This window comes from Rhinopithecus roxellana, chromosome 14, assembly GCF_007565055.1.
Source record: "Rhinopithecus roxellana isolate Shanxi Qingling chromosome 14, ASM756505v1, whole genome shotgun sequence".
NCBI lineage: Eukaryota > Metazoa > Chordata > Mammalia > Primates > Cercopithecidae > Rhinopithecus > Rhinopithecus roxellana.
Genome location: NC_044562.1, coordinates 91,012,649 through 91,023,423, shown reverse-complemented (window position 1 = coordinate 91,023,423; position 10,775 = coordinate 91,012,649). Strand labels below are relative to the sequence as shown.

General features: G+C 41.0%; 1 protein-coding gene across 2 annotated transcripts; it reads left to right on the top strand.

Annotated features, from left to right (window-relative positions):
• The first annotated feature begins 5,431 nt into the window (after positions 1-5,431).
• On the top strand, positions 5,432-6,274 carry LOC104653593 (nucleophosmin-like). Of its 2 annotated transcripts, XM_030916789.1 has the most exons (3): positions 5,432-5,489; positions 5,769-5,961; positions 6,052-6,274. In XM_030916789.1, the coding sequence occupies exons 1-3, from the start codon at positions 5,432-5,434 to the stop codon at positions 6,272-6,274; spliced, it is 474 nt and encodes a 157-aa protein (XP_030772649.1). The 2 variants fall into 2 exon arrangements, with proteins under 2 accessions (XP_030772649.1, XP_010350935.1); XM_010352633.1 differs by having other exon boundaries at positions 5,432-5,961.
• The last annotated feature ends 4,501 nt before the right edge of the window (positions 6,275-10,775 follow it).

Below are 10,775 nucleotides of genomic sequence, written 5' to 3'. Positions count from 1 at the left end.
GGGGCTTCATTCTTGAAGTCAGCGAGACCACGAACCCACCAGAAGGAACCAACTCCAGACACAACGGGCTGCTGCTTGTGAACTTTAATTTTCGCACTTTTGCACTTTAATTCAAAACCTTGTATTTATTTTTGTTAACTTTTAAATTTTTTACTCATGAATTGCATACCTACAGAAAAGTGCCATATCATAAGTGAATTGATTCAATAAATTTTCACACAGCCACTGAATGCACATGTGTAACTAACAAAAAAAAATTACCAACACCTCAGAAGCCCCTTCACGCCCTCTGGCATCTACTGTCTGCCCAACAGTAACCACTCCCCTGCCTTCTAGCAGCACAGATTAATTTTTGTGTTTTATATACATGGAATCATACTGTATGTACTCTCTTGCCCAGTATTACATTTGTAAGTTTCATCCACAATGTCTTATATGGCTATTGTTGGTTCATTTTTGTTGTTAGAAAATACCTTCATTCTCTTAATGGTATATTTGATAAAACAAAATTTCTTAATTTTAATATAGCCTAATTAACCAATTTTTTTCTTTATAGTTAGCACATTTTATGTCCTGTTTAAGCTATCCTTGCCTACTCCAGAATCATGGAATCCTTCTACTATATTTCCTTTTAAAAACTTTGTTTTACTTTTAAAATTTAGATTGACATCGCATCTGGAATAAAATTTGGGGGCATGGTATGAGGCAGAAATCAAAATACACTTTTTTCGTTTGGATATCCAGCTGACCCAACACCTTTTATTGACAAGACCATCCTTTCTGTTAAAGGATCCATTGAAGGACTTTTTAAAAATCATGAGTCAGGCAACATGCATGTGTGGATTCTGTTTCTAGACTTTCTATTCTATTCCTTTTGGTCATTTTGCCTCTCCTTTGCCAATACTACATGTTTTAATCAGCCTTGATAATCTGATGACGTATATCCTTTAATTTTGTTCTGCTTCTAAAATGCTTTTACCATTCTAGGTTCTTTGTATTTCCACACGTATTTTTGAACTACCTGGAAAATCTCTGCAAAATAATCTGTGGTGTTTTGACTAGAATTCTTTTGAATCTATACATTTATTTCTGTAGAACTCACTTCTTCCCACCCCCGCCCCCCGAAACTGAGTCTCACTGTGTCGCCCAGTCTGGAGTGCAGTGGCATGATCTCAGCTTGCTGCAACTTCTGCCTCCTGGGTTCAAGCAATTCTCCCTGCCTCAGCCTCCCGAGTAGCTGGGATTACAGGCACCTGCCATCACGCCTGGCTAATTTGTGTATTTTTTAGTAGAGATGGGGTTTCATTATGTTGGCCAGGCTGGTCTTGAACTCCTGACCTCAGGTGATCCATCCGCCTCAGCCTCCCAAAGTGCTGGGATTATTGGCTTGAACCACTGCACCTGGCCAGAACTCACTTTTTTATAATACTGAGTCTTCCAACCCATTAGTCTGGTCTCTTCCTCTGCTTATTTAGACATTCTTTAATTTCTCTCAATAATGTTTTGTAATGTTTAGGGTAAGAGTCTTGCATGTGTCTTTTGTTACATATATATCTAGATAGTTAATAGTTTTTGTGTAGCTGGGCACAGTGGCTCACACTTGTAATCCCAGCACTTTGGGAGGCCGAGGCGGGCGGATCACAAGGAGGCGGGAGGCTGAGGCAGGAGAATGGCGTAAGCCCGGGAGGCGGAGCTTGCAGTGAGCTAAAATCACACCACTGCACTCCAGGCTGGGTGACAAAAAGAGACTCCTACTCTAAAAAAAAAAAAAGAAAAATATACACAGTTTTTGTGCTGTTGCAAATGACATTTTATTTTCTATTTGTTTGTTGCTGGTATATAAAAATACAATGATTTTTGTATGTATGTCTTGTATCCAGAGACCTTGCCAAATTCATATATCAATATAATTTGTCTGTAGATTCTTTTAGACTTTCTACATATGCAATCATGTTATCTGTGAATGATGACACTTTGTTTCCTCCCTTCCAATCCTTATGCCTCTCTCTAGTGCATTTTATCTTTCATTTTAAGTCTAAAATTCCCACTGGTTGAGGTAATTTCAAATCATGATTTTACAACCCAGAATATTGTCTGCTTCCCCACAATTTGTCAAATTTGTAGGTAACAAAGGTGCATTCTGTGTGCTCATTCAAATCAGTGTCCAGTAAAAATTTTTAAATAAGGCTGAAAACAAAGCCATGGAGAAGACCCCAGGAGATTTATTTCCAGGTTGAAACTAATCAGTTATCTTTGGATGCAAGTATTCAAACTATCACTTGATTCATCTAAATGTGTCACAGTCAGTATCCATTTCTTCTCTAAAATATCATGAGATATTTCATCAAATTTTACTTGAAATCAATGTATATTATAGATTGACGATTATCTCTTTAGACTGAAGATCTTATGAAAGATGTAAAATGTTTGTTTATTCCTCTCTTAATGAATAACTATGCTTGGTGACGACTACTACTTTTTCTAAGTAATCATAAAATATCTGCTTGAGAATTTGTTCTGGCATTTTACTAGGAACCTATGTTTTCATGGATATGAATTTGCTAGAAGCCACTTTTCTCTCCTTTGGAGGGACTTCATGTACCACAGCTGCTTATCTCTAGTTTCCTATCGTGTTTCCTAGCCTCCACAGCTTTTAAGAAATTATTAATAATGATTTGAGAGAGCTAATAATGCAAGTGACTTCAGTTCTATGAATTATAATCTGTCTGTGGTTGAGAATGTAAATTCCCTTAATGCAGCAAGTAAATATCTAATCATGTCTTCATTTAGTGTATCAGTCACGGTCCGGGTAGGACATAGAATCCCCTCCTCACCCCAGAGGGATAACGTGAAGAGACTTTAATAGAAGGACAACTTACAGGGATGTGGGCAGAGTTAAGAAAATAGACAGGGATAGTGCAGCAACCAGAGATAACGGAAAGCTGGTTAAGAGTCTGAATGAGTCAGGGTGGCAGAAAGAACTAGATGACCCACTTAAACTAGGTAATTGAGGGAAGGGAACACTTACAAAGCTGTGGGCAGTGTTTATGATATACAAGAAGTGATGGTTCAATAACTTGGGGATAGTAAGGACAGAGGAAGTGAATATCCCTGGGTCTGAATGAATAAGTGGAGGAAACTATTGTTAGACTCCACAGAGATTGTAGTATAGGACAGCTCAGACAGCAGCACTGTGTGGCCTTTGGTAGAGGCCCACAGCCCACAGCCCACAGCCAACCCAGCATTGTTGGGGAGGGGGTATGGGAGGTATATGAGGACAGGGGAATGAATGCCCCAATCTCACCCTCCTCATTCTGAAATCCTGCTGATGCCTCTTATTGGCCGAGCCCACTTGGATGCCAGAGGAAAAGGAAGTTTTTAGTGAAGTCCATACAGGGGAGCCACCTGAGCACAGAGCAAGGTGGAGGATCGGGGTGAGTGGATTCAGAAGAGCAAAGAAGAGCCAGCACAGCCCCTTAAGCCCAAAGGGTAAGAGAAGGAAGTGTTATTGCTAGAACTGTCTGCAAACTGAAACTGGAACAGGAGGAGGGTCCATTGGTGTGAAGGAATAAGACACCAAAGTCAGGGAGGGTGCTGGGAAGAAACACCTCAGCCTCTCCCTCACCCAGCTCTGAACTGCCCACCGGTGCTTCCCACTGGCCAAACCCAACAAGAAGTCAATTAGCAACAGAGCACATGTGACACAGAGAAGGGTAGAGATGAAGATGAACCAGCACCCTTAGCCTGAGGAATCCCCTTAGCCATTTTTACTTCACATGCCTCAGTTGGGAGGTTAGTTTATTTCACATGCCCCAGTTCTAAAAAACAGGGAAATAAAATCAGAATTGAGTGACTTTCTCTTTTTAGTGTCATCTGATATACCAACCTGACCAAATAGTAGGCTCTCTTTCCTTTTTCTCCTATTAGGAAGCTCTCCAAAAGTTCTTTGTGTTATCCTTAGAATTCCTCACGAGTCATTGCATTCCAAGTTTCAGATACTCACACATTTAAAAAATATTTATAAGCTTTTGCCTAGTAGTAAACTCTGTGCTAGAAAATCATGGGATATGACTTTGAACAAGCACAGCCAGAGTTCAGTGCACAGGTGACCTCGACTCAAGGGCCCTACAGACCACTCTTCCTCCAACCGTCCTACGGACAATCTCTTTCTAACCTGGGAAAGTCCTGTGCTACCTAGACACTCTGCCCCTATCCAAGAAAGCTGTCTTCCTTTTTGTTTAAGGACTCCTAAAGGCTCAAATTCTTGGAAACAAAAGCTAGAAAGTCTTGGATATTTTACCACACTACAAATCTCTTCTGAGACAAGGAAGCTTAGGGTCGCTTTCTTTCTCAAATAGAGATAGTGGAAAAAGAGAAAACACCATGAGAAAAAATATAAGAACTGATGACTCAGTGACATTTGGCTGCTTTCTCATCTTCCATTGCTTGGATGTGTCCTTTTAAACTCTGAGTTCGCCAGTAAGCTCCTCAACCACTTCGCTGTCTCTGTTAGTTGTTTCCACTTCTTCCTCACTGTAATCATTTTCAACACATTCTCAAGATTCCATTTTAAGAAATGCCCATCCACTTTGTATCATCTATCCTTTTGGAGTCTCCGGCCATGAGAAAACCCCAAAAAACATTTTGAAATCAGTTTTCATACGTAGGACAAACCCAATATTGGCCTCAGTGACTATTCTATGGCCTGTAAAATGGGTATAATCACTTTTTCCCCCAATGTTGGCGTAACTTTCACAGCAACTATATATTCATTGCTGATCAATTGTTTCAGAGACATGGTTCTTCTCTTTCTATCCTCTGTATCCTGGAGGATTGGATCATCAATAAATCTGTTTTTTAAAAGAGAAAACACTTTTAAATTGTTTGTTTTAGGAGATTGAAACTTCCAACAAAAGTCCAGTGGTACTATTCGGTGCATAAGAACAAACAACTGTATACCTGACAATAAATAATAGCACATTAAACATGCCAATATGGAGTTCACAAGCCAAAGTTGCCCACGAGGGACTCCTGTGTCTTGTGGAAATAGTCCCGCATTAGTACTTTCACCCTGGTTAGCCAATGGCTGGGAGCAGCCCACGGGAAGTTTGGCCTCGGTGTGAACAAAGTGCTTTCCAGTAGGGTAGCAGCTGGGGTCATCAGGCAATTGTGTTCCGTGCATCAGGATGTCTGATTAACGTGTTTGCATGGCCATCACAACCATGTTAATAGATTAAAATTAGAAAAGCCATAAGATTAGCTTTTAAAATAAAAAGATGAAAAAATACTTGTTTTAGCTCAGTGTTCATTTGTTATTTTAAAAAAATACTTAGCAAACTGATGTGATTCCGTCCTGAGCAGCTGTTCTCTTGAGCAGTGGTCATTTATCTCCGTCTGCCTTTTCTCCCACCTAAGTGCATGCTGTCACCTGATGGAAGATTCAGTGGACATGGACATGAGCCTCCTGAGGCCCCGGAACTATCCTTTCAGTTGTGAACTAAAGGCCGACAAAGATGATCACTTTAAGGTGGATAATGATGAAAATGAGCACCAGTTATCTTTAGGGGCTGGTGCAAAGGATGAATTGCACAATGTTGAAGCAGAGGCAATGAATTACGAAGGCAGTCCAATTAAAGTAACACCAGCAGCTTTGAAAATGTCTGTACAGCCAACGGTTTCCCTTGGGGGCTTTGAAATCCCACCACCAGTGGTCTTAAGGTTGAAGTGCGGTTCAGGGCCAGTGCATATTGGTGGACAACACTTAGTAGCTGTGGAGGAAGATGCAGAGTCAGAAGACGAAGAGGAGGAGGAAGTGAAACTCTTAAGTATATCAGGAAAGTGGTCTGCCCCTGGTGGTAGCAAGGTTCCACAGAAAAAAGCAAAACTTGCTGCTGATGAAGACGATGATGATGAAGATGATGATAATGATGATTTTTATGAGGAAGCTGAAGAAAAGAACCAGTAAAGAAATCTATTTGAGATACTCCAGCCAAAGATGGACAAAAAGTCAAATCAGAATGGAAAAGACTCAAAACCATCATCAACACCAAGATCAAAAGGACAAGAATCCTTCAAAAAACAGGAAAAAAATCCTAAAACACCAAAAGGACCTAGTTCTGTAGAAGACATTAAAGCAAAAATGCAAGCAAGTATAGAAAAAGGTGGTTCTCTTCCCAGAGTGGAAGCCAAGTTCATCAATTATGTGAAGAATTGCTTCTGTACGACTGAGCAGGAGGCTATTCAAGATCTCTGGCAGTGGAGGAAATCTCTTTAAGAAAATAGTTTAAACAATTTGTTAAAAATTTTCAGTCTTATTTCATTCCTGTAACAATGATATTTGGCTGTCCTTTTTATAATGCAGAGTAAGAACTTTCCCTACTGTGTTTGATAAATGTTGTCCAGGTTCCATTGCCAAGAATGTGTTGTCCAAAATGCCTATTTAGTTTTTAAAGGTGGAGCTCCACCCTTTGCTTGGTTTTAAGTATGTATGGAATGTTATGATAGGACATAGTAGTAGCGGTGGTCAGACATGGAAATGGTGGGGAGACAAAAATATACATATGAAATAAAACTCAGTATTTTTAAAAAAATACTTAGCAAATAGGACCCGAAGTGAACATACTTCACTGGAAAAGCACATCTACCAAAAAAAAAAAAAAAAAAATCCAAAAGAGTATGCAGAAAAACTATCATAATTAAAAAAAGGGTTTGGCAAGAATGTTGGATATAAAATCAATACATAAAAGTCAATTGTGTTACTATACAACAAAAACAAAATATTAAGAAATGTATCTTCAGTAAAGTTTTTTAACTTTCTTCTTGAAGTTATTGCATATATTTTCCGAATTTACTCCTATATACCTTATTTTAATTCTTTTTAAAGTGGTATAGTTTTAGAACACTAAATATATGCAGAGGTATGCTATGTATTTAGATGTGAAAACTTAGCGTATAAATATGTATAAGTATATAAATTTCTCCCCAAATTGAGCTTTAAAGTTAATTAAATTCCAATCCTAATACCAACAAGATTTTTCATAGAACTTGGTAAGTTAACTCTAAAATTTACATAAAACAAATAGCCAAGGTACTCCCAAAGAGGACCATCAGAAAGGAAGATGTATTATAAAGCCATAGTTATTAGGGGAAGTCAATTTTAGGTCAACAAAATAGAGTTAGCTGAAACAAAATAGAGAGTCCATAAATAGACCCACATCCACATGTGTGTGACATTACACATCGGTAAAATGGTGGAACAAATGAAGATCTACACGGAAAAAATAAAAGTGTATCCCAACTTCATACTGTCTTCAAAATAATCAGTGTCAAATAGACTGTGGTCTTACATGTGAAAGACAAACTTAAAAACCTTTAAAAGAAAACATGTTTATGATCTCAGGTAAGAGATTTTTTAAATGGAACCCAAACACACAAACTTAAAAGGAAAAGACTTTGAGCAGAAATTACCAATTTTATCTCAGCCAAGAAGACATCATAAACGTCATGTAAAGATAAGTCACAAAATGGAAATATGTGCTTGTAACACATAAATAACAAAGAACCAGAATTCAGAAAATATGAAGAACTCCTTAAAGTAAAAGAGAAATAGGGAGAAAAAAAACCCCAGAAAAAAATGGATAGAAGTCTTATACTGGAATCTTACATAAGCGAAAACATAAATAACCAAAAAACATAAAATGTACTTAAGTTCATTTGTAACCTGAAAAATAGGAAGTAAAACACATGGAGATTTTTTTTTTTCTGAGACAAAGTCTCACTCTTGTGGCCCAGGTTGGAGCACAGTGGCCCAATCTCGGCTCACTGCAACCTTCACCTCTCGGGTTCGAACAATTCTGCCTCAGCCTCCTGAGTAACTGTGATTACAGGTGCCCACCACCACGCCCAGCTAATTTTTGCACTTTTAGTAGAGATGGGGTTTTGCCATGTTAGCCAGGCTGGTCTCAAACTCCTGACCTCAGGAGATCTGCCTGCCTCGGCCTCCCAAAGCACTGGGAGAGATACTCTTTTATACCCATCAGACTAATAAAAATTAAATGAGTCATGCTGACAATCATGTGGGGAAATCTTTAACAACTATATTGAGGTATAATTGAGATACAAAGAACTAGACACATTTAATGCAGGCAAGTTGATGAGCTTGAAATGCAAACACCTGTGATATCATCACAATTAAGATAATAGACATATCCAACAGTGCCCAAAGTTTTCTTGTGTCCCTTTGTTTTTTTGTTTTGTTTTTAATCATTTTGTTTTGGTTTGGTTTTGGCAGAACAAACACACGAGATCTATCCGCTTAACCAATTTTTTTTTTTTTTTTTTTTTTTTTTTTTTTTTTTTTTTTTGAGACGGAGTCTCTCTGTCGCCCAGGCTGGAGTGCAGTGGTCCAATCTTGGCTCACTGTGCAAGCTCCGCCTACCAGGTTCACGGCATTCTTCTGCCTCAGCCTCCCAAGTAGCTGGTGTGTCCGGAATTCGTGGGTTTTTGGGCTCACTGACTTCAAGAATGTAGCCGTGGACCCTTGTGGTGAGTGTTAACAGTTCTTAAAGATGGTGTGTCCGCCATTTCTTCCTTCTGGTGGGTTCACGGTCTCACTGGCTTTAGGAGTGAAGTTGCAGACCTTCGCGGTGAGTGTTACAGCTCTTAAAAGCAGCGTTGACCCAAAAAGTGAGCAGCAGCAAGATTTATTGTAAAGAGTGAAAAAATAAAGCTTCCACAGTGTGGAAGCGGACCCCAGGGAGTTGCCACTGGCTGGCTCGGCATCCTGCTTTTATTCCTTTATCTGATCCCACCCACATCCTGCTGATTGGTCCATTTTACAGAGAGTTGATTGGTCCACTTTGACAGAGAGCTGATTGGTGCGTTTACAATTCCTGAGTTAGACACAGTGCTGATTGGTGCATTTACAATCCTTTAGCTAGACACAGAGTGCTAGACAGAAAAGTTCTCCAAGTCCCCACTAGGTTAGCTAGATACAGTGTACCGATTGGTGTATTTACAAACCTTGAGTTAGACACAGAGTACTGATTGGTGTATTCACAAACCCTGAGCGAGACACAGAGTGCTGATTGGTGCATTTACAAACCCTGAGCTAGATTCAGAGTGCTAATTGGTGTATTTACAATCCCTTAGCTAGACATAAAGGTTCTCCAAGTCCCCACTAGACTCAGGAGCCCAGCTGGCTTCACCTAGTGGATCCTGCACCAGGGCTGCAGGCAGAGATGCCCGCCAGTCCTGAGCCACGCCTGCACTCCTCAGCCCTTGGGCAATTGATGGGACCAGGCACCACAGAGCAGGGGGTGGCACCCAGGGAGGCTCCGGCTGTGCGAGAACCCACTGCAGGGGTGGGGGCTCAGGCATGGTGGGCTGCAGGTTCCAAGCCCTGCCCCGTGGGGAGGCAGCTGAGGCCCGGCAAGAATTCGAGCCCAGCGCCCGAAGGCCGGCACTGCTGGGGGACCTGGCGCACCCACCACAGCTGCTGGCCTGGGTGCTAAGCCCTTCAATGCCCTGGGCCGGCGGCGCCGGCTGGCCACTCTGAGTGTGGGACCCGCCAAGCCTGCACCCGCCAGAACTCCCACTGGCCTGTGAGCCCTGCACGCAGCCCCAGTTCCCGCCAGCACCTCTGCCTCCATACCTCCCCACAAGCAGAGGGAGGCAGCTCTGGCCTCGGCCAGCCGAGAGAGGGGCTCCCACAGTTGCCGTGGTGGGCTGAAGGGCTCCTCAAGCACCACCAGAGTGGACACCAAGGCCAAGGAGGCACCTGAGGGCTGCTAGAACGCTGTCACCTCTCACTGGGACTACAGGCGCCTGCCACCATGCCCAGCTAATTTTTGTATTTTTAGTAGAGATGGGGTTTCACTGTTAGCCAGGATGGTCTCAATCTCCTGACCTCATGATCTGCCCACCTCAGCCTCCCAAAGTGCTGGGATTATAGGCGTGAGCCCCCACACCTGGCCCTCTTAACCAATTTTTAAGTGCACAAGACTGTACTGTTAATTATACTCACAATATTGTGCAGATCCCTAGATTTTACTTGTCTAGTATAACTAAAACTTTATACTCTTTGACAACACCTCCCCACTTCTCCCGTGCCCTACTCCCTAAACCACTATTATATTCTCTGCTTCTATGAGTTTGACTATTACAAATACCTTATACAGCTAGAATCATGCGGGATTTGTCCTTCTGTGACTGGTTTATTTCACTTAGCATACTGTCCTCCAGGTTCAAACATGTCACAAATGACAGGATTTCCTTCTTTTTTTAAGGCTGAATTGTATTCTATTGTATGTATGTACCACATTTCCTTTATCTGTTCATCTGTTCATGGATATTTGTGTTGTTTCTGTATCTTGGTTATGGTGGAAAAAAAAACTGCAATGAAAGTGGGAGTGCTATGATCACCTCAAGATCTTGATTTCAATTATTTTGGTTGTAAACCCAGAAGTAGGATTGCTGGATCATCTGGTTCTATTTTTAATGTTTGAAGTGTTCTCCATACTGTTTTCTCTAGTGTCTGCACTATTTCATATTCCCATCAACACTTTTTTTAAATAATAACCATTCTTACAGGTGTGAAGTGATATCTCATTGTAGTTTTGATTTGTATTTCCCTCATAATTAATGATGTTGAGCATCTTTTCATATACTTGTTGGCAATTTGCATGTCTTCTTTAAAGAAAAGTCTGCTCAGGCCCGGCGCGGTGGCTCAAGCCTGTAATCCCAGCACTTTGGGAGGCCGAGACAGCCGGATCACA

Coding starts and splice junctions, on each gene's coding strand:
- LOC104653593 (XM_010352633.1), top strand. CDS start 5,432: ATGGAAGATTCAGTGGACATGGACATGAGCCTCCTGAGGCCCCGGAAC. Junction 5,962..6,051: donor GAAGCTGAAGAAAAGAACCA/GTAAAGAAATCT, acceptor ATCAACACCAAG/ATCAAAAGGACAAGAATCCT.